The 25,484-nt window shown below is 57.1% G+C and overlaps 1 protein-coding gene and 1 non-coding gene across 2 annotated transcripts in view; one reads left to right on the forward strand and one right to left on the reverse strand.

Annotated features, from left to right (window-relative positions):
• PNKD (PNKD metallo-beta-lactamase domain containing) overlaps nt 1-25,484 on the reverse strand; it is a 62,398-nt gene continuing 36,914 nt past the window's right edge. Inside the window, exons 3-10 of the mRNA XM_036422229.2 lie at nt 4,512-4,627; nt 4,317-4,429; nt 3,702-3,760; nt 2,435-2,527; nt 1,961-2,124; nt 1,245-1,331; nt 363-478; nt 1-181 (exon numbers count right to left, since the gene is read on the reverse strand). Of these exons, the coding sequence (XP_036278122.1) occupies nt 8-181; nt 363-478; nt 1,245-1,331; nt 1,961-2,124; nt 2,435-2,527; nt 3,702-3,760; nt 4,317-4,429; nt 4,512-4,627 (922 nt within the window). The 3' untranslated portion in view covers nt 1-7. The remainder of the gene's footprint in view (nt 182-362; nt 479-1,244; nt 1,332-1,960; nt 2,125-2,434; nt 2,528-3,701; nt 3,761-4,316; nt 4,430-4,511; nt 4,628-25,484) is intronic.
• Nucleotides 24,662-24,765, forward strand: LOC118710056. Its single transcript, XR_004985277.1, has one exon. It is a non-coding gene; the product is annotated as a small nucleolar RNA U13 (small nucleolar RNA).

A 25,484-nucleotide genomic window follows, 5' to 3' on the forward strand; every position in this document is an offset into this window, starting at 1 on the left:
TGGGGCATCACTTGCTCTTGTGCAGGTCCTTCAGCCGCCGCAGCTTCTCCAGGAGCTCGGCCCGGGAGCAGCCGGCGTCCTCGGCGGGGCCCGGGCCCGGCCGCACGGCCTCCTGCAGCTCCGGGCAGTGGGTCCGCAGGAACGGGTTGTAGGAGCGCTCCTCGCCCAGCGTGGACGGGCACTGCGGGGCCAGAGCGGGGAGAAGCTGGGAAACGTACCCAACCGGGGGGCCGCCCCCCCTGCCCGTGCGGGGCCCGGGGTCCTCGCTGGACGCCTGGACGGCCCGAAGCAGACGCGGCAGCCCAGGGAGGCACCGAGGCCGGGCTGGCGGGAGTGCCCTCCGGCGGTGCCCCCGCCCTCACCGTGCTCTTGCGCTCCATCCGCTGCCTCTGCACCCACTGCATCTTCCTCTCCCGGGCCAGGTTCTCGGGCTCCACCACGCCCGCGAAGCCCAGGTTCTCCTCCGCGTACTCGTGGCCTGAGGACCCGCGGGCCAGGGCAGGCAGAGAGGTTGGTGTGTGACCATAAAAGTCCCCCCGCCCCAGGCCTATGGGACTGGCACCCGGCGGACGGGCAGCGCTGCCCGGGAGAGGTGGGCACAACCGGCTGCGTGTGAAGAGGCAGAAGCAAGTCAGGGGAATCCCCCGGATCTGCAGCCAGCAGACCGGGTTCCAGCCCGACCCCGCCTCCGCCCACCCTTGCGGCCTCAGTCAAGACATGGCACCGCTCTGGGCCCCGGTGTTCTCTGGCAAGTGGAGAAAATAGTGCCACCAGGAGAAGGTGTGTCTCCAGTGCCCGGAGCAGAGCCTGGCAGGAGAGGGAACGAATGAATGGGTGGAATGAGACATCCTGAGGATTACTGAGATACTGGTTAATGCGTTTTAGAAACTGTAGACTTGCGCTGGCAAGTGTTGCTCAGTGGTAGAGCTTTGACCCGTGAACGAGGAGGTCATGGTTTGATTCCCGGTCAGAGAACACGCCTGGATTTCAGGCTCGGTCCCTGGTGGGGGCATGTGGCCATGCAATGTACTTACATATACACATATGGCTGAACATACAATGTGTGGATATGGATTCAGACAATGGGTACATGTAGACTGGGTTTACTGACTTCTCCCCTGATGAGCAAAGTGAGTTTTCATCCTCAGCTCTGGCTAAGCGGAGGCGTTGTTACAGACCAGTAAGAAGGGGGCTGGGGCTGGGGGCCCCTAGAAGGGGGAAGGGTTGGGGAAGGGGCACCTCACCAGGCCACAGCAGAGTGTCATCTTCCAGCCCCAGCACAGTGTCCAGCGAGCTCAGCATGGTCTCTGCGGTGCCCTCAAAGGTCCGTCCTGGTGGGTCCGGGGGGGTGTGATAAAAGCCCAGTGAGGTATGTGATGTGGGACGGGGACCAGTGTGTGCCCCTCGAACCACCAGCCCTCACGGTGCACCAGGGAGCGGGGCCCATGTAGTCACCCCAGCCACGCCCTCCCGAGGGCCCCCACTGCACACACTGACAGGCCGGTGGAGAGGGGGTGCTGCTTTAGGCTGGGGCCTAACAACCCCAGCACAGCCCCATCAGGCTGCTCCTTCCCCTGGAGCACTTCCCTCTTTGCTAGAGCTGCCTGCTGGGACCTACAGCCTGGGCCTCGGGATCCCCATCGCCCTCTGCTCAGGGATTCTCAAGTTTTTGTAACTTAATCCCCGAGTCACTGTGTCAGAGAATCAGGCTCCACGCCATGGAACAAACGCCCTGTCCTCAGTTACAGGCCTTGTCTCATTCTATCCGGTCCCCGTGGGGGGCGGTGAGAATGTAGCACAAATTCAGGTGACATGGGTAACGGTTTCCCCAAATCGGAGGAACTGCCGAGGCAACACCTTTACCGCATTGCGTGGCCCCGAGGCTGTCCTGGGGCCCCTGCCCTGGCCTCCTCCCTCACTCCTACCCCTCATCCTCCCTCTTCCCTTCCGGGGAACTCACCACAGCCAGAGAGGAAGAGCAGGTCCCCCGAAAAGAGGCAGGAAGGACCCTTGTAGGGCTCCCCATCGAGCAAATAGACCAGATGGCCTTGTGTGTGGCCAGGGGTGGCCAGAGCCCGGATCTGAAGCCGTCCCACGCTCACCACGTCCTGATGACACAGGGGACTGAGGAGCAAGGCGACAGGGGAGAGAAGGTTCTAGAGCTTATGCCAGCCTGGGCCTGCCTTCCCCAAGGCTCAAGGGGCTGGACGTGTGCAGGAGTCGGGGCTTCCACACCGGAAAGAGAAGGCACGCCCAGGCCTGGGACTGCAGACCCAAACCCTCCCCTCCTCCCGCTTTGGGGTCACGGCTCAGTCAGCTGGGGGGCGGCAGTGCCCATCTTCTAAGGGGCTGCGGTCTGCTCTCTGAAGGCCAGGAGAGGCGTCGAGGAAGGGGCCCACGGAAACGCCATCCCGCCCGCGGGTCAGGGACTCACTGGGTGAGGTAGGGGATGCCATCCTGGGGGCTCCCGTACACCCGGCAGTCCTGGTGCCGCCGGCTGAGGTCACGGTTCCCACCGCTGTGGTCCCTGCGGACGGCAGGCACAGAGGGGGCTCTGAGGGGTGTCTGCACCAGGCCTCCTCGCTCTCTTCCCATAGCACCTCCGGGCCTGTGAGCCCCAGGTGTCCTGGCTGCTGCGCCGAGCCGAGCTGTCCACACCTCCGGGTCTTTGTTTAAGCTGCTTCCCTTCTCAGAATGTCGCCCCATTGCCCCCACCCCCCACCCCCTGCCAGCCATCACCAGCCAATGCCAACTGATCTTTCTGGACTCTCTCAGCTCCTGGGTCACCAGCTTCTAATTCTTCCAAGTAGATCCGATTATGCCCCACCTGGTGCCCCCCCCCATACCCTGTGCCATCTGCCACTGTTATCATCGTTTGTCATTATACACATTCATGCATGGCTGTCTCCCCTATTGCACTGTAACCGTAAAAAAATATATATATATATATTTTATTGATCAGCTGCCTCCTGCACACCCCCCACCGGGGACGTGCCCACAACCAAGGCACATGCCCCTGACGGGAATTGAACCTGGGACCCTTCAGTCCACAGGCCAACGCTCTATCCACTGAGTCACACCGGTTAGGGCACTATAATCTTCTTGAGAGAAGAAATCACAAGATCTATCCATGCCCAGGGCACAGCAGGCATGTAAGAAGTGCCCATGAGCCCTGACCGGTGTGGCTCAGTGGATGGAGCGTTGGCCTGCGGACTGAAAGATCCCAGGTTTGATTCCGCTCAAGGGCATGTACCTTGGTTACGGGCACATCCCCAGTGGGGGGGGTGCAAGAGGCAGCTGGTCGATATTTCTCTCTTATAGATGTTTCTAATTCTCTAGCCCTTTCCCTCCCTCTCTGTAAATTAATTTTATATATATATATATATATATATATATATATATATATATTTATATATATATATATTTTTATTATTTTTTAAGAAGTGCCCATGGAACATGGAAGGAGAGGTAAGAGTCTGCCCTGCCCTCCTCTGGGCCTCAGGAGCCTGATAAGCGGAGCAGCGGGAGGCACGCTGCCCCCTCTCTGCCAGGGCCCCCGTACTTCACGCTGGGTGGTGGCCCCATCCTGACCTCCTGACCCCAGCCCGGCCTGGCCTTACGGAGCTCAGACCTAACAAGATGAGCCGGGTGAGAGCCAGCTAGGGAAGAGCGTGTGTACCTGGACCTCACCAGCTCCTTACCAGTGTTTGTGGGTGCAGAGGATGGCAACCAAGGTCACGCCTTCCTTCTCAATGGAAGCCTGGAAGACAGAGCGGTTACTGAGACAGAGGAACAGGGCACAGAGGACGGCTCCAGGCAGGGAGATAGGGGCGTAGGTGCTGGGCGGAGAAGAGAGGAAAAGAGAGGAGGGAGGGGTGAGGGAGAGAGAGAGAGAGGGAATGAGAAGGGGTGGGAGAAAAGGGCTGGGAAGGAAAGGTGGTAGCTGAGATCCAGCATGGCACACAGGAGAGGTGAGGAGGGGGAGGAGAGGCGAGGAGAGACAGAAGCACGCACAGGAGTAAGAAATGGGAAGGAAAGATGGAGAGTCCTGGATGCTGACAGACAGCGGTGAGGAGAGGAGAAAGCGGGCGCAGAGAGCGGGAGACCCACTGTCCTGCATCCGCATCACCCTCTTGGCGTCTGGTTCCCTCGCTGCTGCCCTCCCCCCTCCCTCCAGTGAAGCGCTGGACGCCCACCAGTCCTGCCCCCGCTGGGGCTGTGGGGTTTCTGTGTGTGAGCGCATGTGGAGGGGGCACGTCCATGGGACCAGCCCTTCTCTGCCTGCCCCACGGCGCCCCCAGCCCCGCAGCCCTCACCTGCACGGCCTGGGGGTCGGAGGGGTCCACAGCCACAGCCAGCCGGGCCTGCGTGTCGATGATGAGGTAGCTGTAGTTGTCCGACAGGACGGGGATGGGAAGCACCTTCACTCCTGGGGAGGGAGGGGGTGTGGGTGAGGCGACAGGCAGCGGCCCCGCCGTCGGGGGACGGGGCGGGCGGGGCGGGGAGCTCACCGTTGAAGAGCCGGGGCTGCGTCCTGGAGTGGCCTTTGGGGTAGCGGCTCCGGGCCCTGCGCAGCTGCTGCCGGTAGAAGAGGTACCCCAGCCAGGTGCGGGTGTACAGGCTGTACCTGCGGGGAGGGAGTCCGTGCTCAGCCCCGCGCCCGGCCTCCCGTGAGGCCCGGCCCCGCGTCTCCCTCCGCCGGCCGCCCCTGAGCCAAGGCAACGCCGCCATCGCTTCCTGTGTGCCTCCTGTTTGCCCTGCTCAGCACTCAGGACAAGATGGAGAGCAAGACGGACACATCCTGCGTGCAGCCCACCGGGGCCCTCTCGTGGTCTCTCCCCGCTGGCCAACCTCCTGTGTCCCTCCCCAGCCCCAGTCGTGCACGGTGGGTCCCTGCGCCCTCTCGCAATCCAGGCTGAGGGACCCCCACCCCCCTTTGCAGGAATTTTGTGCCCCGGGACTCTAGTAACTAAGTAAGCTTTCCTCTGGGCCCCGAAACCACCTCCATCCGTGCATGGAGTCCTGCTCCTGAGAGCGTGGGCAGGTCCTGGTCCCCCAGGCCAGCTCCTCCTCCTCAGCGCGCTGCCAGGACCCACCCCGCAGCACTGTGTGAGGACTAAGTGACACAGAACAGGTAACACATGGTGATCCGCCGGGCCCGGCTGTGGAAAGTGTTGAGCAACTGCCGTTTCCTTCCCGCCCTCAGCCAGGCGCCCTCACCGCTGCTGGCAGACGGCGTCCGCCCCCCGCGTTCCCCTTCTGGAGGCTCACATGTGCTTTGTCCCCCACGAAGGCCAAGGTCGAGGACAGGGGCTGTGCATGAAGCAGCTGCAGCAAACAAGGCCCCTCTCTCTCACTTGCTTTTTCAGCAAATATTCACTGCACGTGCCAGACAGGGCACAGGCAGCCGAGAGCCAGGTGCTGGGCTGCTGCCAGCGAAGCGGGTGGAGCGGCCCACAGACCGAACCGGAAAACCAAGCAGCGCACAGCAGTGAACTCCCGCTGGCGGTGGAGGGGAGAGGTCTGTCCTCTGCGGCCGGGGTGGCCGGGAAGGCCTCTTCGCCACGGCAGCCTCCGAGCTGGGGAGGGGCGGACGGGAGGGGCCAGCAGGGCAGGCAGCCTGGGTGCAGCACGGAGGCCCTGAGCAGGCAGGGGGGCTGTCCCCGAGCCTCCCGAAGGCCGAGGCAGGCCCGGGGGCGAGAGGGCCAGAGCGGAGGAGAGCAGGGCCGGGCCAGAGGGGGCGTGGCACACTGCTGGTGGCTGTTACAGTGGGGAGGCATGTGGTCTGACTTCCCTCTTTCAGGGTTCACGTGGCTGCTGTGGAGGGTGCAGTGGAAGGTGGCAGGGAGACGGAGTCGCTGAGCGGGAGAGATGACAGGAGCCTGGGCTGGCGGGTGTTGGAGAGGAGGAAGCTAGAGATGGTGCCGGCCGGCGGGCTGTGGGGGAGGGAGGTCTGTGTGGGGGAGGGACAGGGGGCCAGAAGTCTGGATCACAGTGCAGAGCGAGGGTGCAGGGCCTGAGGACCAGGGACCCGAGCTCCCCGCCCAGTCCTCCCCTGACAGTGACCACCACGCGCCTCTCTGGGCTCTGAGACCCGGCTCCTCCTCCATCCCCACAGAATGGCTGTGTCACCGTCACTGAAGTCCAAACCCACGCCTGTCCGCTCCCCCTGCCGCCTCTCCTCCTGGGAGAGGCCCGGTCCTCTGCCCAGTTTCCCAGCGTGAGCTCTGACTGAACCCTCCCCTGGCACAGGCCCCCAAAACAGGTTCCCCCTCACGTTCACCTTCTCCTTTTACAGTAGCACGGAGGGGCCTGGAGAGCATCATGCCGAGTGGAATAAGCCAGTCGGAGAAAGACAAGTCTCCCATGATCTCACTCACTTGTGGAATATAATGAACAACATGAACTGATGAACAAAAACGGATCCAGAGACAGAGAAGCATCGAGCAAACCATCAAACCTCAGAGGGAAGACAGGGGAGGGTGGGAGGAGGGGGTAGGAGATCAACCGAAGGACTTGTGAGCACGCACGCATATCAGCCTAACCCAGGGGGTGAGGGCCTGGGCGGGGAGGCGGGAGCAGCTGGCAGAGGTCAGTGAGGGGAGAGGAGAAACATGGAATACTTCCAACGATAAAGAACTAAAAAGAAAAGTTTGCCATCTACCCCTCACCCACGGCTCCCCCAGGGCAGGCCCCTGTGAGAGCTCCTTTACACAGCTCTCCGCCTCCAGTCCAACTGCAGACCACTGGCAAACAGCACCGGTGCTGACCGAGTCCCGCTCCCGCTCAGAAGCCTTCCGCGGCTCCCACTGCTGACGGGCGAGTGTCCGACGCCCAGTCAGGCCTGAACTGGGATGGAAACAAGTCTCTGCCTCCCCCCACCCCCACCCCTGGCTCCGTGGAGCAGAAAAGACCCCGTACTCCTAAGAGAAAACAAGCAAAAGCCCCAAGTGTCCACCAGCAGCAAAGGATAAACAAGTGGTGACATCATCAGAGCATGGAGAATGCACAGCCAGGAAAATGAAGGATGTGACCCAGTGGTTAGAGCAGCGGCCTGCAGACCAAAGGGTGGTGGGTGTGATTCCCAGTCAAGGGTATGTATATGTACCTGGGTTGCAGGTTTGATCCCTGCGCCCTGGTTGGGATACATTTGGGAAGCGAACAGTTAAGTGTCTCTCTCACATGGAGGTTTCTCTCTCTTCTCTCTCCTCTCTCTCTCTCTCTCTCTCTCTCTCTCTCTCCCTCTCTCTCCTCTCTCTCTCTCTCTCCCTCCTCCCTTTTACTCTCCCTAAAAATCAATGGAAAAAACACCCTTAGGTGAGGATTAAGACAAAAACAATGCCACAGTGTGCCCGCCACCGCCTGTTCGGGTGGCATGCGGAGTGCACAGTGAGGAGTCAGACAGCGGAGGGGAGCGCAGCACGCGGCTCCCTCGGAAGCAGGAGAGGGGCCCAGGCCCACAGGGTCTGCACTGTCTCTGAGCTGGGCAGTGGAGAGACTGTTATCTATTTTTTTTGAATACCTGAAATAACTCATTAAAACTTAAAAGCTGCCTTCCCCCTGCGGGTCTCCGGCCTGGAACACCCTCCATGCCTTCATCTGCTCACTGGAACCCTACGCTTCCTTCGGGATCAGCTCAAACCCGGCAGCTCCTGACTGCTCCAGCGAAAGCCTCCTTCTGCCTCCATCGGAGCCCTCGCCGCTCCCCCTCTGCCCCCCACGGGGAGGGAGCCCTCGGAGGCAGGGCCTTCCCACCTGGTGAGGACCATGCGGAGGGCAGGTGGACGCAGCTGGAGACCCAGCCTCTCCTCCTGGCTCCTCAGCACCCCTGCAGGCCCGGCGCCCCCACAGCACAGAACTGGCACCCAGAATGCTCGGTGACAGGAAGGTGGGGAGGGCTGGGCAGGCAGGTATTACAGCGACCAGGCCCTTGAAATGGACTGTCCACTTGGCACCCCCTGCAGCTGGCCTCATGCCAGGCTGTGGGCCCTGCGGAGCCCAGAGGGGGCGTCTGGGGTCCGAGCTACAGCCACCTCTGCCCCCGCTCTCCCCTCCCCTGCTTACCCACCTGCTTCCCAGCCCCTCCCCTTCCCCTCCGGCACCCACACAACTGGCCCAGCAGGCTGCTCTGCTAAGCAGGTCATCTAGACCGAGGACATGGGTGGGACTGTGTCATTGGCCACAAATCCCAACCTCCCCCACTCTGGGGTCTGGACCCAGGGTCCCTGAAGTGGAAGAGCCAGAGGGAGTGCTAGACAGGGGTCTGCAGTGAGCCCGCAGTCCTGGCTCTGCCCAGCTCAGGCTGCCTCTCGGGGCTCACTGGCTGTCTTTATAACAGTGACCTTTCCCCCAGCTTTCCTGTGAGCGGCCCTGGCAATGCCCTGCTGGCATCCTCCAAACGCCCCCGAGGCAGGCGCTGTGCTCCTCCGCCTCAGAGGAGGACCGGAAGCCCAGAGAGGTGAGAGGGGTCTGCCGGGACCGCAGAGCCGTGGGGGGGCAGAGTCACCCCACAGCCTGACCCTGGCGCCTGCATTCCTAACCGCTAACATCCTCCCCAACAGGGAGGGCATGTGTGGGAGGGGGGGCGTGATGGTAAGATATGTTCACAGATAATGATTTAATAAAAAACAAACAAACAGATAAACAAATAAAATCCTCCCCAACCCAAACGAGGGGCCAGGAGGAGAGGCGTGGGCGGAAGCTCTGTGGGGACAGGCCCACCTCCTCCGGGGGCCTTTGCTGAGGAAAATGACCCATCACCCTGACCAGACACGCAGCCCAGGGTCCGGGCCTGGGTCTCCCGGATCACCCGTTTGGGGCTCTTTGGGATACAGACGCCAGGACACGGTGAATCATCTCCTGGACCAGCCTGTTACACCGGCGGCAGCCTTTGGCACGAGGACAGAGGGTCGGAGCCCATGGGCCTCCGGGTGACGCCCCCGGAACCGGAGGATCCCTCTCCAGTCGGCCCTGTGATCCCCAGGCCCGGACGTAGGACGGGGTTGACAGTTCGAGGGGGAGTGTGGTGAGTCAGATGCACAGACCGTTTAGGAAAAAAGAACGAGACCCTGGATGGGAACAGGTGAAAGATGGAGGTGCCCCTGGGAAGTGCCTGGGACGCCCTGCCCCATGGCACGGGCCCTGCCACGTCCTCTCTGCTGCTGCCGAGGCGAGAAGCACGGCCCCGTAAGCTCACTGCGACCTGCAGGACGACCTGACACCCGGGGCCAGCTGTGGGCTCCAGGCTCTGCCACGGGGTCCCCAGGCAGGGGCCGGGCGCCGGGCTCCAGAATGGCCCAGGGGGCCGGCTGAACACAAAGATGTTGGTCTTCCCTCTTCTGGCCCCGTTCTTAAACTCATTCAGCCACAGCCACCGCACCGAAAGGAAAGAGTGTCTCCTAATCGGTCCTCTGGGACCCAGGCGGCGGGGGTGGGGTGGGGAGACAGAGAAACCACTCGGCCGGCAAGAGCAAGGCCGGGATGGGGGCGCCCCGGCCAGGGTGAGCCTGCAGCTGTCCCAAGGGGCCCTCCCCTGGGGGTTAGGGCTGCGGACGGGGCACCAGCTGCCCCCGTGAGGGGTCACGGGCACACTCAACCCGAGCGTGGCTTCTCTGAGATCTGAGTGTGAACCTCCGGCCCCATGGGAGGCGGTGGGATGGCTGGAGACAGTGAGACACACCCGCCCCTAACCACCTCTCTGCACTCCGCCCCTAGCCTCCTCTCTCTGCACACAGTGGAGCACACACAATGAGGCTCTTCTCCTCCCCTCCTCCCCAAGGGCAGTCTCTCTGTGCTGGACAGCCCGGCAGGCCTGAGGGCTTTCCAGTGTCTGACCCAGCTGGGCCCTGGGCTCGGCCTCAAGATGGCATTGGGTGGGGGTTGGGGGAGGGCTCTGCATTCAACAGAATGACCTGGAAAGCCCCTATGGCAGGGCACCTGTTTTGACTCCTTCCTCCCTCCCTCTGGCACTCTCTCAATGACCCCCAATCCTGGTGGACCCCAGAACCCACCAGGACCCAACAGGCAAGCTAAGCTGGTGAGGCCGCTGGCCAGGGAGGATTTGGGGTTCTCCTCTCACGCCCCCCAGGCCCCGGGCCCCCCCCGGCTGGGCTGGGCTGGGCTGGGTCTGGGTCTGTTGCTTTTAGCTTTCCCTGCTCGCCCACATTCTGGTCCCAGCCCTCTTGTTCCGGTCCGGCTCCCGGGGCCAGGCCTGTGGGGGTCCAGACCTGATTGCACACCGAAGGCAGGAATAAGCGAGGACAGGCGGTGAGGCGTTGTGTGATCAGCCAGGGCCGGCTTTCATGCTTTGTGAAAGCAGACCCAGGAAAGGCTGGGGGCGGAGGCACTGCAGACACAGGACACAGGGTCCCTGCAGCCAGGCCTGCTCCATGTTTGGGAGTCCCCACAGCTGAGGAAACTGAGGGAGAGCGAGAGAGACGGCTAACGGCCCTACAGGGTGAAGCTCCTGACGCTCCAGCAGGCTGGCAGGCAGGGGCACTGCCCACGCCCAGAAGGCAGTGCCAGCATGTGGTCAAACACAGGCCTGTGTCTGCCGTCTCCATGTCCGTCCCGGGAATGGTCTTCTGGAGACTTCGAGGGCCTTTCCCAGATGGAGGAGGAGCTGCTGCTGAGGGCTGGCGCGGGTAGGATGGTGTGAGGGTGGGGGCGGAACTGGGGGGGTGGGACCAGACGCACAGGCATTGCTGGGGCCTCTCTGGTTTCTCAGTCCTGCAGAGAGGCCTGGCCTAGTGCTGTCTCCTTGTCCATGACCCCAGGCCAAATGCCCAGCCGAGGCCCCTGGGGTTTGGTTTGGTTCTGATTTTGGTCTGTCCGTCAGGCCCTCCTGACCGAGGCCTGCCCTTGGGCCAGGCCTGTGGGGGTCCGGGTGGGGTATCAGACCTGCGAACACCCAGTGCGAGAAAAGCAGGGACCTGTGATGAAAACCCTGAGAGGGGAAAAAAAGGAGGGGTCCTCGGAGACGGAGAAGAGCTTGGCCTGGGGAGGCACCTGGGCAGAGGGGATGGCACCGGGGCCAAGCCTGCCACTTATTCACTCATTAAAGGACATTTAGCAACGTCAGGGCCTAAATGAACTCTTAACAGGTTCATCTGGGTAGAGGCACAAAGGCTGAAGGAGCCAGGCCGGTGAGGGCTGACGGCGGGCTGGCCCAGGGAGGGGGCAGTGGAGGGGGGGAAGTGTTCAGACTTTAGACATTTTTTGAAGGTGAGTTTTGAGGATGCAGCAGGTAGAGACGTGGGGAAGAAGGAAGAGCTGACAGGCTCTCAGACAGAAGGATGGAAAAGCTTACGCCCAGACACGATGGAAGTGGGCGGGCTGGGGGGAGGGGGTGTCGGAGGGCAGGGGGAGGTGTGGACCCCTGTTGTAGACGGTGTGGCTTGGCGAAGGGCCCTCTGCTCAGAGCCAGGGTGTGAAGCTGGAGAGGCGGAGAGCAGAGGGGCTGCTGTGGGTGCTGAGGTTGCAGCTGATCGCTGTTTCTCTCAGTCTCTTCCTCTCTCTCCAAAATCAATAAAAACATTTTTAAAAATATATTTTATTGATGTTTTACAGAAAGGAAGGGAGAAGGACAGAGAGCCAGAAACATCTATGAGAGAGAAACACCCACCAGCTGCCTCCTGCACACCCCCTATTGGGGATGTGCCCGCAACCAAGGTATTATACATGCCCGTGACCGGAATCAAACCTGGGACCCTTCAGCCCGCAGACCGACGCTCTATCCACAAAACCGGTTTTGGCTAAAAAACATTTTTTTTAAAAGAAAAATCCTCTATGCCTAGACATGAGGAGGGAGAGGTTTGGTCAGGGAGGGAGATTGGGCTGAGCAGCCCACAGGCTGGCTGCCATCCACTCAGCTCTGCAGACATCCCCAGGCCTGCGCAGCCCAGCCTCGTTCCCCAGTCCCCCCCCCCCCCCCCCCCCCCCGCTCTGCAGACAGACTTCCTGCCCAGGGCCAGGCTCTGCAGCCCGCCCTCCCTGCCCAACAGCACCGAGAGGGCAAAGGGGCAGAAGGGAAACGGAGGCACGAAGCAGGGGACGCGCCTGGGAGAGCCACACGCTGGATCCCAGCCTCCCCACGCACACCTGTCCCTCCCTCCTGGGACTGGTCACGCCCTGGTTCCCGCCCCGGTTTGGGTCCTGTTCCCATGCTCCCTCCCCCGCTCCTGAGAACAGCCGCCAGGTTGTGCTCCCATCTGTGGTCCCGCAGTCCTGGCCCAGGGCAGCGAGGGAGTCATGAAGGAGGGGACGCAAGGTCTCCTGATGGGGGGCTGGCGGGACAGGCTTGGCAGCCTGGAGGAGAAGCGTGTAGAAAGTTCCGGAAGGAGCCCCATGTACCCTCCGCCTTTCCTTTTATATATATATATATATATATATATATATATATATATATAATATTGATTTTTCACAGAGAGGAAGGGAGAGGGATAGAGAGTTAGAACATCGACGAGAGAGAAACTTCAGCTGCCTCCTGCACACCTCCCACTGGGGATGTGCCCACAACCGAGGTTAACTACAACCAAGGTACGTGCCCTTGACCGGAATCGAACCCGGGACCTTTCAGTCCGAAGGCCGACGCTCTATCCACTGAGCCAAACCGGTTTCCTCCCACCTTTCCCCATGCTACAGAATGAGCGATTGCCTGTGCGCTTACTCTGAGCCAGGCCCCGTGCACATCTACTTTCACCTGATCCTCACAGAAGCCCCGGAGGTAAAGGCTATCACTATGCCCATTTTACAGATGCAAACAACTGAGGCACATAGAGGCTACGTTATTTGTTCAAGGTCACAAGGTAACTAAGCAAAAAAAACTAGGATCCAAAAGCAGATTTGCCTGACCCCACATGCTATTTGCCTGACCCCAACGGCTCTACTCTCTGTTTCCCAGGCCCTGCGGAACCCCACATGCACACGTGTCTGCCTCGGGCTAGCCCGAATCTACCCTCTACCATGCCCAGCTATCCCCATCCCCAGACCACGTGGCTGTGTGTGAGGAAAGCCCTTCCTGACATCGTCAAACACCGGTGATTGTTGTTCCTGAGGATAACATTACTGAGTGTTTCCACGGCTGCTCTCCAGCCCCCGGCGGACGCCTCTATTTTTGGTCTCCTCAGTCCGCCCCTCCCCAGCGTGTCCTGTCCCGTCCACCCCTCCCTCTCCATCCTTCCTGGAGACTCCCCCACAGCATCCACACCTGCCCGTTTCCCCAGCCTGTTTCCTGCCCACACTCCCGCCCCTCCCAGCAGCCAGCGGCCTCTCCCTCCAGGGACTAGACCAGTTGTTCCCTGGGCCATGGAGGGGCCGGACTGGCACACAGACTCCGGGCGCCCTTCTGCTCTGCGAATTTGGGGAGTGGATTCCGAGGCAACCTTGAGATGCAGACACAGGAACCCTCAGGAATACCGGATCCCACATAAACGCTCTGAGAATTCCAAGTATGGCAACTGGGTAACTCCCAGACCAAAATTCTAGGAATGCCCCAAGATTACCCTAATCTTGTCAGGATCCTGAGGAGGCCAGCTCGGGAATTCTAACCTCAGGATTTCTAATTCCAGTTCCTTGTGAAAGCTTCTATTTTCTACTTCCTCAGGCTGTTTGTACGATGGCTTCAACATTTCAACAGAAGTAGATTTAAAAATCCCTCTCCAGCCGAAACTGGTTTGGCTCTGTGGATAGAGCGTCGGCCTGACAGGAGTTCCGGGTTCGATTCCGGTCAAGGGCATGTACCTTGGTTGCAGGCACATCCCTGGTAGGGGGTGTGCAGGAGGCAGCTGGTCGATGTTTCTCTCTCATCGATGTTTCTAGCTCTCTATCCCTCTCCCTTCCCCTCTGTAAAAAAAATCAATAAAATATATATATATATTTTTTTAAATATTTTTTTAAATATATTTTTATTGATTTTTTACAGAGAGGAGAGGAGAGAGATAGAGAGCTAGAAACGTCGATGAGAGAGAAACATCGACCAGCTGCCTCCTGCACACCCCCTACCGGGGATGCGCCCGCAACCAATGTACATTCCCTTGACCGGAATTGAACCTGGGACTTTTCAGTCCGAGACGCTCTACCGCTGTGCCAAACCGGCTTCAGCAATAAAATATATTTTAAAAAATAAATAAAAATCCCTCTCCAGATATAATTGTTTAAAAATGTTTGTGGGGAGACAATTTTCTTAATCCCAAATATGAAAACATTTCAATATCAATCTCATTATGTTAATCCTATTGTCAGAGCGATGGTGGCTTGGTTGGTGCATCACAGAGAACCTGGCCCAGGGCTAGGCTATTGGAAATGGACTGCCCCAAAGGCCCACAAGACTCACCCCGCCCCGCCCTGTTTTCCCGTTTCCTCCCACGAGGCCCTTATAGCTGATTCTTAGACGGAAGGTGAGCAGCATCCTAAGGGCTGAGGCACCTGAGATGGCTGTGGTGCTCTAGGGAGGAGCGGTGGGTTGTTCCATGTTTTCTCTGAGCTCAGGAATAGGATTAGGTCCGCCCTGAAACCAGCCGGAGGCAAGGCTCCCCCATTTCCCATCCCCGGCACCCCTGTCCTCACACTGGGGCTGAGGGCCTGCCCTGGCCCGGCTGGCGGGAAGGGGATGGGGACCCTGTGAGATCTTCTTGGGATTCCTTCCCTGTCTCTCAGGGCCCAGAGCCGCACAGAGCTGGTTAGCCACTCCCGCCTGCAGGAGGGGGCAGAAGAGGGGGGATGGACGAGTGAGCACAGGGTGGGGGTGAGCACAGGGTCGGGGTGAGCACAGGGTCGGGGTGAGCACAGGGTGGGGGTGAGCACAGGGTGGGGGGTGAGCACAGGGTGGGGGTGAGCACAGGGTCGGGGTGAGCACAGGGTGGGGGTGAGCACAGGGTGGGGGTGAGCACAGGGTGGGGTGAGCACAGGGTGGGGTGAGCACAGGGTGGGGGTGAGCACAGGGTGGGGGTGAGCACAGGGTCGGGGTGAGCACAGGGTGGGGGTGAGCACAGGGTGGGGGGTGAGCACAGGGTGGGGGTGAGCACAGGGTGGGGGTGAGCACAGGGTCGGGGTGAGCACAGGGTGGGAGTGGGTTGGACAGTAAAAAGTCACTGGAGGCCAGTGAGCCTTAACAAGCCAAGCCGTGTTAAGTAGGGCGGATTTCACAGCCTGGGGCTTCCCACACGGGCAGGATCCGGGACAGGGGCCAGGCTGACCTACAGGGCTGGGCTGCTCGCTCGGGACAGGAGAGCTGTGCTGTGTGATGGAGCGGGGTGGGGGGAGAGGGCGGGACAGCAGAGGAGTCGGCATACCCAGCTGTCACTTAGACGGCCCGCGCCCTCCATCCCCTGCACCTGCCCCCCGGCCTTGGACAGGGACGCTGCGCCCGCCCTCCTCCGGCCCTGTCTCCGCCGCACCGGTCCCTTTTCTCCGATGTCCCTTCTCCCCCGGGCCCGGCCCCCGACTGCCGCTCCCACCCGTTCCCACCGTCCCCGTTCCCATTCCCACCCCCGACTTCTCCCTCCCCAGACCCGTGGTTCCTCCAGCCCCTCCGGACCCGGTCCCCCAGCCCCACCCGCACTGCCCCTGCACTGCCCCCCAGCCCCCCGCACTGCCCCCCAGCCCCCCGCACTGCCCCCCAGCCCCCCGCACTGACCCCGCACGGACTCCGCACAGCCCCCCGCACTGACCCCGCACGGACCCCGCACGGACCCGCACTGCCCCCCAGCCCCCCGCACTGACCCCGCACGGACCCGCACTGACCCCGCACGGACCCCGCACGGACCCGCACTGCCCCCCAGCCCCCCGCACGGACCCCGCACTGCCCCCCGCACTGACCCGATCCGGGAGAGCAGCCGCCGGCTGCGCGCCATGCACCGGCCGCCGAGGGCCCGCCGAAGCCGGAGGCCGCGGGGGCGCAGCGGCAGGAGCAGCAGCAGCAGCAGCAGCAGCGGCAGCAGCAGCAGCAGGAGCGGCAGCGGCCCGCCCGCCGCCCACAGGCCGGGCCCGCCGGCCCAGGCCATGCCGGGGGCAGGCGCCGCCGCCGGGAGGGCGGGGGGCGGGGCGTCGCTAGGCAACGGCAGGCCCAGGCCCCGCCCCCTGCACCGCAGGCTGGGGGGTGGGGCGCTCTGGCCCCGCCTCCCCATGGACCGCCGCCCGCGGCCCGCGAACCCGGGTGAATGCCACCGGGTCCAGGGCGCCGGCCCCGCCCCGCCCCGCCCCGCGGGCCGGCAGGAGGGGGGCTCTGCGCCCTCGGACTGCCCCGTCCCGGTCCACGGTCCCTGAATCCTGCGGAGGGACCCGGGCTGGCAGCCCCCCTCCACGCACCTCTCACCTTCCCCCCTGCAGAGGGACTCTGGGGGCCCGGGAATGGTCCTCTCAGCGGGAACCCTTAGTCCAGGAACATTTTAGCTGGAAGGAGCGTGAGAGAGCATGTGGCTCAGCGGCCATGCGTTCATTCATTCCTGCACTGAGTTACTTTTCTGTGTCCTCCTGTCTGCCAGGCGCTGTGCTAGGGGCTGAGGACACAAGGACCAAAGACACACGTCTCTGCATTCCCCGAGCCTACAATCAGAATCTAGTAGAGAAGGAAACCAACTAGGAAGACAAACATAATTGTGTGTATATGTATGTATAGTTATATATGTACATATATGTGTGTGTCATACATACATACATACATTTGTGTGATTGGGGGCCAGTGATCTGGAGGACAGAGGCCAGTTTACATGGGGGAGGGCCCCCTGAGCAGATGACATGGAAGGCAGACCCTGAAGGACAAGAGGCCACAGCGGCAGTGATGGGACCACAGTTATGCAGCCATGGGGGACAGAGGCAGAACCAGGACCAAAACATTCTGACTCCCAAACCCTGAGGGATTGCCACATCTCCATCCACCACCCAACCCCCACTGCCATGTCCCTGGGATGGCGTGGTGACATCTCCACATGTGGGCAAACCAGAGCCATGGCTGGGCTCCTGGCTCCAGCCCTAGTCCGGACCCGCACAGGAAGGGAGGAAATGCTGCAACCAGCCAAGCTCGCTCGCTCTCCCACTGGGGGGTGGTGGAGGGAAGCAGGTGAGATGCATGGTGCCAGATAACCTGACCCCCAAATCACACATTTTCCTCTCTCTCTCCCTCTTCTGTGCTCTGATTGGGTAATTCCATCTAAAGGCTGAGCCCTCCCCCACCGCCCCCCACCTCCCCCCGCGTGGAGTACAGGGTCTTCATGCACAATGAACTGAAGGCCTCATTCCCCACTCCACCCCAAACTCCAACAGATGGGCTAAATGAATTGTAATCCTGATTTCATTCAGAAACCTCGGATATCAAGTTTGTTTTATGAGGACACATCTTGAGAGCAAGAGCCTGTGGCCCGCTCCCTCCTTGTCTCCTTGCCTACGATTCAGCTTCTCCTCACGGAAGGAGGGTGCTCACTGAACAAGACAGAACCGAAGTGGGCCCCTGCCCTAGCTTCCCGCCTGTGCGCTGCCCAGGAGGCAAAGGGGGGAAGACTAACTCGCAGAAAAGCAGTTTGTGCGTCTCTAAAGCTGTGTCTCTACATGCGAAGTAAAGAATTACGAAGCCTCACCGAAGGGCACTGCGAACACACCTCTCTGCCGATAAGGCTGTGCCAGGCATTATGTTGAGAAATTAAAACACAGTCCATGTCATCGTAAACAGGAAATGCAGGCTCAGACAGAAGCCAGCAGAGAATACAGAGATGACCAAATTCTAATCGCAGGCCACACATACATTAACGAGATTACAGATAATGATCTAAGACGCACTTTATGAAATGTTCGGAGCTGGGACAGGGCTGGGGACCAGGAGTGAGGGCGAGGGTTGTAGGGACACACGTGGACTCAGGAAGCCAGCCCTCCCTCCCCGGGACTGTGCTGGGAGACTTCCAACCTCCGCTCCAAACCTGCTTCTGTTTCCCCTTGGCCCCGTGGGAATCTCTGTGCTGCCAGGCCGATGCCTCACTGTCCGCCCCCTCTTGCACTGTGTTAATACCCAACCAGTGTATTTCCCGTGAACCCATCGTACTGCTTCATACCCTCCTGACTGCGCAGGCTGTGCCCTCTGCCTGAAGTGCCCTTCATTCTCTGTTCCCCAAAGAGTCAGAGCAGGTGTGCCCTCTTCAGGAAAGCTCTTCTCCGGAATCCCCACCCCAGCATGGGCTCCCACACGCTCCCACCCTGTGCCAATCCCAGGCCTCGCACATCCCCTATGGCATCATTCAATGCCATACTCCTGTGCCACTTAGTGTGCCCACATGCTTATCTCAGAGTCTAGAGTAGGGGTGTTGAACTCAATCAGAGAAGGGGCCAAAATCTAAAATCCAGCCTAAATCGCGGGCCGAATGGTTTACTGAACAGTCATAAACTGTCATTGTGATGGAAACGCAGCGGAGTGCAGTGATGACAGCGCGGTGCGGGCCACATGGCAAGGCCTGGCGGGACAGATTTGGCCCGCGGGCCTTGTGTTTGACACATGTGGTCTAGAGTCTTGAAGGCTTTATTATCTTTCTTAAGAGTTGGGACTATGATTTCAAATTTTTTTTTTCCATCTTTGAATCTCCAGTGCCAGACATATACTAAATACAAGTGTTCTTTGGTTTTTTATTTATGTATTGGGGTCACATTGGTCAATTTGAACATAGAGGTTTCAGGTCTGGGCTTCTATGTTACAGGGTCTGTAGATCGCACTGTGTGCCCACCAACCATCACAAGTCATCTTTGCAATGTCAACTCCAAGGCCCCTGCTTGATGGGGTCAAGCCATACCTTCCCATCATCCGATGCCACCCTTCCCTTCTCACCACAAACCAGCCACACTTTCTCAAATGTGCCCAGTCATTCCCACCTCAGGGCCTTTGCTCATGCTCTCTCCACTTGAAACTTTCCCTCCAGTTCTTGGACTCAGCGGGGTGGTGTGTGAAGAGTGAGCCAGAACAAGCCTGGTGGCTGCATGTTTCATAAAATTAGGGAGGGAGAGCCGAGTCTGGGGACCCAGACAATCTAGGTCTTTGCCCATGACCTCTTCCCCTGAGTAGCTTGGGAGATACTGCTGAGGCTAAGGTCTGCCTCTGACTCTCCTAGGGAGAGATCAGGTGACGGGCAGTCATGCCCTTTGTGAGTTAAGTTCTATGATGTGTGGTTTTATAATGTAACTCACAAAGAGCAAGCCTCCTTCCAGGTTCCGGGGGTGGGGGTGGGGTTCTTAAGTCATCTCCTGTCTATTTGCCATCTTAGTCTGCCTGTCTCTGGTGTCTGGATCCTGCCTTCCCAACTTGCCTGGAAGCTCCCCTCAGGATCGAGAGCCTGCCTTCATCTTTGCAGCCTAGCTCAAGCTTGATGCCTGGGGTTTGGCTGGCATTCAGGAAACCGATGGTGATGATGATGATGATGATGGTGATGATGATGACGATGACGACAGTGATGACCACGATGACACAGTCATGAAGAAGCTGGGATGATTGGAGCTGTTTGGGTGTTAGAGACAAGAGGTGTCATGTTGGACCAGAGTGAAGAAGTTCAGTTTAGAAAAGTTACCACGTGCAGAAGTGGTGGCTAGGATGATCTGGCTCCACTCAGCCCAGCCCATTAACATCGCTTCATGCCCCCACCCCAAGCTCACCACCCACTGGGCTTCCCTCCCAGCTGTTGTGCTAGACGCCCCAGAACCCAGGTTTGCTTAGAAATAAAGCCCCCTGACGTCTCTGCCTCCTGCCTCTGTCACATGCCTTTCCAGGTCAAGATCGTTGCTCCTTCCTGTAAATACACCCATTACCATGCGACTATGCGTCATTTAAAAACTCTCCACCCTCCTCGTCGGTCCAGCCACAGACCAAGCCCAGGCTCTGAGGAGTCCGGCAGTGTTTGTGGACTTCCTGCCTGTTGCCTGCCGCCAGGTAATTCCGACAAGTATGGCTCTTGCACATTTTAGCTCCACTTTAGGGAATCTGGGAACCACACGGGGAGCTTGTTAAGGTACAGAACCCTGGGCCCCTCTCCCAGAGACACAGACTGAGTAGGTCTGGCTGGGCCCAGGAATCTTGCCTCAGGGATTCTGAACTCTGCCTCGGCCTCAGTTCCTGACCTCAATTCCAAGGCCTTCAGATGCAATTCCACAGCCTACTCACAGGGTCACACCCTGGATTTCCCTGAAACTTTCTACGTCTGAGAACCTACACCCGGGGTCCTTCTGCCTGACTCCCTCACTCCCACCCACAAGAAGCACCCTCCAGCTCTGGCCCCTCAAGACTTTGTTCTTCCAGCCCCTCAGCCCCTCCAGCCTACACGGCTTCCCTCTCAGTGAGGTCATCTTTTAGCCCCCTCACCAGCTGTCAGCTTCCTCATGCCCTGTCCCTCCAATCTCAGTCTCCCAACCTCCAGACCCGCCTGTACCAGCCTGGCAACCCACCTTTCCTGCTCCAGCCTCACGGACGGGAGAAAATGGCTGTCTCCTGTGACTCAGGGCCTTCACAAATAGGGCCTTCCGGGGACATTGCCCCAACGCTCGGCAGTGCTTTTTTTTACATGGCGGAGGTTGCCTCTCATTATCCACAGCTGTTTTTGGAAACCACAGCCCCTCCAATCTTTTGCTTTCAGCTAATTACCTTCTTAGAGGAAATAATTCATGTGCTTACCCATCCCTCTACAAATTTTATTATATTTAAAAATGTTAGAAGAAGTACTATTAGTCCCTCTTGCTCATATCTTTAAGCAGTGCTTCTCCTGGCCACCATTTCCCTCGCCATATGCGCAGGGATTATCTCCACCTCCCTGCCTTAAAGCTTCCCTTAGCCCTGGGTCCTTTTATAGATTCTGTTCTGCCTTTATCTCAACACTGGGGGCCCGGTGCATGGATTCATGCCTCTCTGTCACATCAATGTGTCTCTCTCACATGGATGTTTATCTCTCTCCAGTCTTTCTCTTTCTCCCTCTCCCTCCTTCCCTCCCTTTCACTCTCTCTAAAAGCAGTGGAAAAAAATATCCTGGGGGAGGATTAACAAAACAAAAAAACCAAAAAACTCAATAGGATGTGGCAGATCCGGTTGGTTTATTAACCCTGTTCGACACTCCCCTTTTTCTCTTGTTAACCCTTGTTTGGCCAGCTCTCCTGTGAACCACCATGGCTTCCAGGTAAGCCCCTCCCTGGCTCTGGTAGGTGGTCCTGATTGTTCCAAGTCAACAGGTATACTCATGGCCTGGCCACGTGATTGGTTAGACCAAGGAACGTGATGCAATTCTTGCCATTAGGTAATAATAGCAAATGTTTATACAGTATACATCATGAGCCAGGCACTCACACAGATTAATCTCATCTCTCATAAGAATCTGTGAATCAAATACGATGATAATTCCCATTGCACAGATCAGAATATTAAGGCCCTGAGTGATCAAGCCAATTAGTTCAGGTTGCACAGCTGTGAGACGGGGAGGGAATAGGCTGAAGGCCTTCTAGGGAGGTTTTCCTTGTTGTTGAAAGGGGATACATGCTCTTTTCTTGCTGCTGGGTGCTGTCATCTGCCCGTGATGCCATTTTTGGACCATGAGGGAGCAGTTGGAGAGGATTTTCGAACACACTGAACAGGACAGAGCAAATATGAGATGGAGCCGACATCCCTGAAGACATAACCAAGCCCCTGAGTAACCAGTCTGGATTGCCCTATCCCCGGGCTTCTCATTCTGTGAGACAGAAACTGTACTTATTGTTTAGGCCACTTTTAGTTGTGTAATTTTTAAAAATATATATTTTATTGATTTTTAACAGAGAGAAAGGGAGAGAGATAGAGAGCTAGAAACGTCAATGAGAGAGAAACATCGACCAGCTGCCTCTTGCATACCCCCTACCGGGGATGTGCCCGCAACCAACGTACATGCCCCTGACCGGAATCGAACCTGGGACCTTTCAGTCCGCAGAGCCAAAATGGTTTCGGCTAATGGGAATACTTTTACCAGAACTGCAAAGGATTTCATATTGCTGAACATCTTAAACATTTAATTTTTCCCCAAGAACATTCCTCAGGTCTGTGTTTTTTGTTGAGTCTATCCTCATTGAGAGCATGAGCTATGTAAATCTCGGCTCTAGATAGTGCTTAGCACATTTTTGGCCCTCTAATATTAAATAATATCAAGCATTATTCCATTTTAGGGACCCAAAAACCAGTAAGCAAAAGACTATAAGATTAGATTAAAAAAATTTTTTTTAAAGGTTTGCTAGCTTTAAAAAGCCAAATACAACAATTGCTAAAGTCAGACTTTAAGTAAGATTTCTAATGTGAGCCGAAACCGGTTTGGCTCAGTGGTAGAGTCGGTCTGCGGACTGAAAGGTCCCAGGTTCGATTCCGGTCAGGGGCATGTACATCGGTTGCGGGCATATCCCTGGTAGGGGGTGTGCAAGAGGCAGCTGGTCGATGTTACTCATCGATGTTTCTAGCTCTCTATCTCTCTCCCTTCCTCTCTGTAAAAAATCAATAAAATATATTAAAAAAAACAAAACAAAAAAAAACTTCTGATGTGATTAAAAACAAAACAAAAAACACAACATACTGAGGCCCTGGCTGGTTTGGGTCAGTGGATAGAGCATCAGCCTGTAGACTAAAGAGTCCCAGGTTCGATTCCAGTCAAGAGCATGTACCTTGGTTGCAGGCACATCCCCAGTAGGTGTGCAAGAGGCAGCTGATTGATGATTCTAACTCTCTAATGATTTTTTCTAATGTTTCTAAAATTTTTTTTTTTTTACAGAGAAGAAGGGAGAGGAATAGAGAGTTAGAAACATCAATGAGAGAGAATCATCGATCAGCTGCCTCTTGCACACCCATGACTGGGGATGTGCCCGCAACCAAGGTACATGCCCTTGACCGGAATCGAACCTGGGACCTTTCAGTCCACAGACCAACGCTCTACCACTGAGCCAAACCGGCTTCGGCTAGTTGTGTATTTTTTGATACTTGCAGCCTAAATACTCAAACTAGTACTGTGGGTAAAATTTTACATTTTAACATAAAGTATTGAGGGAGGGGCAGGATTCAAAACTATAAATTTTGTATAATTGATATGATTTCTAAAATAAAGATGCATAGAAAAAAAAAATCTAAAATGCTACCAGTGATGATCTTTGATTGAATGGCTCATGTGGTATCACTTGTTTTTTCCTCTTCCTTCCTTCCTTTCTTCCTTTCTTTTTAATATGTTTTTATTGATTTCAGAGAGGAGGGAGAAGGAGAGATAGAAACATCAATGATGAGAGAGAATCTTTGATCAACTGCCTCCTGCATGCCCCTTACTGGGGATTGAGCCAGCAACCTAAGCATGTGCTCTTGACCTGAATTGAACCCAGGACCTTTCAGTCCAAAGGCTGATGCTCTCTATCCACTGAGCCAAACCAGCTAGGACACTTGTTTTGTTTTGTTTTGTTAATCCTCACCCAAGGATATTTTCTGTTGATTTTTAGAGAGTGGAAGAGAAGCAGAGAGACAGAGAGAGAAACATCGATTGAGAGAGACACCTCCATTGGCTGCCTCCCCCACACCCCCAGACCAGGGCCAAGGATTGAGCCTCCAACCAATGTATGTGCCCTTGGCCAGAATCGAACCCAGGACACTTCAGTTTGCTGACTGACACTCTATCCACTGAGCCAAACCAGCTAGGACACTTATTTTCCTTTTCTTTTTTCACACTTAAAAAATATTTTCTGACCTTCGATAATAAAAGTATATTACTCTATTAATAAAAACTATCATTTTATTAAAACAATAAAACTTCCCATCTAGCCTCTTTGGCTCAGTGGATAGAGCATCGGCTTGCGGGCTGAAGGGTCCCAGGTTCGATTCCAGTCAAGGGCTTGTACCTTGGTTGTGGGCACATCCCCAGAATGGGGTGTGAAGGAGGCAGCTGATGGATGTTTCTCTCCCATCGATGTTCCTAACTCTCTGTTCCTCTCCCTTCCTCTCTGTAAAAAAATCAATAAAATATATTTTTTTAAAAAGCAAAAAAACTTTCCATCTAGTTCAGGTCACTCTGCCCCATTATTCCATCCTAATTTGGCTCTGACCCCTTGCACTTCAAACCTGTTTGTCACTGCTCAGTTTCTGTCACTTAACCTTTGAGCAGAAGCTTCTTCTTTCTCCACCTTCTCCTGGTTCTCCTCTCAGGTCCCTCATAAGCGTCCCCGGCTGCTGCTGTCACTCACGTGTCCAGATCCCCAGAAGTCGTTACTTGGCCTCTTCCTCTTCTCAGTTTCATTCCCTGCTTCCCCTGACTTCAGCTGTCACTTGAAATGTAACTCATTACTCCCAGGGAGAAATGTCCACCCTAACTTCCCACTTAAAAAAATGTTTTTATTGATTTTATAGGAAGAGGATGGGAGAGATAAAAACATTAGTGATAGAATCATAGATAGGCTGCCTCTTGCACGCCCCCTACTGGGGATCGAGTCCCAAACCAGGACTCAAACCATGAACTCCTGGTTCGTGGGTCATAGCTCAGTCACTGAGCCACATCTGCTGGGCCTAACTTCCCTCCTGAGCGCCAGTTCTCTACGCCCATCTTCTCCCTGGTTGTCCCCAGTGGTGGGGCAGGCAGGAGACCCTCAGCCTCTCTGTAAAGGGGCAGGTAACCTGCAGGAAGCTAGTTTGAGGATTAAATATGGTGACTCAAGTAAAGGATGCTCGATCCTTTCGGAGTTCATAAGCGTGATGATTGGGTGTTCATGTGGCTGTGTGAGATGTGCCGCCCATTAACCTTGTTACGCCTTTGGCACATGACCCGTCTGAAAAAAAAAAAAAAAAAAAAAAGTAAAGGATGCTGTGCCCAGTTCATCACAGCGGCTTATTAAATGTTCACTGATGTTTTTGCATTTTGTATCATTCATCTGGCCCTGTGGGTGCTCTGACAGATCTATGATGAGTGCACGCCAAGGGCGTGACCCTTCCCCTCCTGGTCTATGCCCCTAATGGGTTCATTGCGGACCTCTCCAGCTCCCGACCACCTTAGTATGTAGTTGTCAATGCCTTTGGGAGCCCAGGATCGAATCAAGTCTGCCCCTCGCTCAAAGCCAGTGTCTGCACGATTACATTCACATTGCTTGGCTTTTAATATGATCTCAGCCCAGCTTTCTGGTGTTTGTCATGTGCCCAGCTGTCATGTGCCTCCTTTCAGTGAACTGCACTGGTCACAGGTCTGGGTTTTTTTTTGCCCCCCCCCCCCCCCCCCCCCACTGTCACACCACACCTGAGGAATCCTTAGGGCACACTCTCCCGGTGCCTTCAGCCCCGCACACTGAGGCTCTCTAAGTCACTCCCAGGAGTAACTAGCTCATTAAGACCCAGAGTCTCAGTCTGGGGAGTTTGCAGGCTCTTCCGGGGGAGGAAGGGGCAGGGGAGTTCAGTCCCCAGGAGACTGGTATGCCTACCTCTGGTACAGCTCCTCAAAAGCTAAAATTAATTCAATCTCCTCTTTCAACCCCTTTCCTCTTTTTAAGTTTTAAAAACTTTA

The sequence above is a fragment of the Pipistrellus kuhlii genome, unplaced genomic scaffold, assembly GCF_014108245.1.
Source record: "Pipistrellus kuhlii isolate mPipKuh1 unplaced genomic scaffold, mPipKuh1.p scaffold_m20_p_7, whole genome shotgun sequence".
NCBI classification, from domain to species: domain Eukaryota; kingdom Metazoa; phylum Chordata; class Mammalia; order Chiroptera; family Vespertilionidae; genus Pipistrellus; species Pipistrellus kuhlii.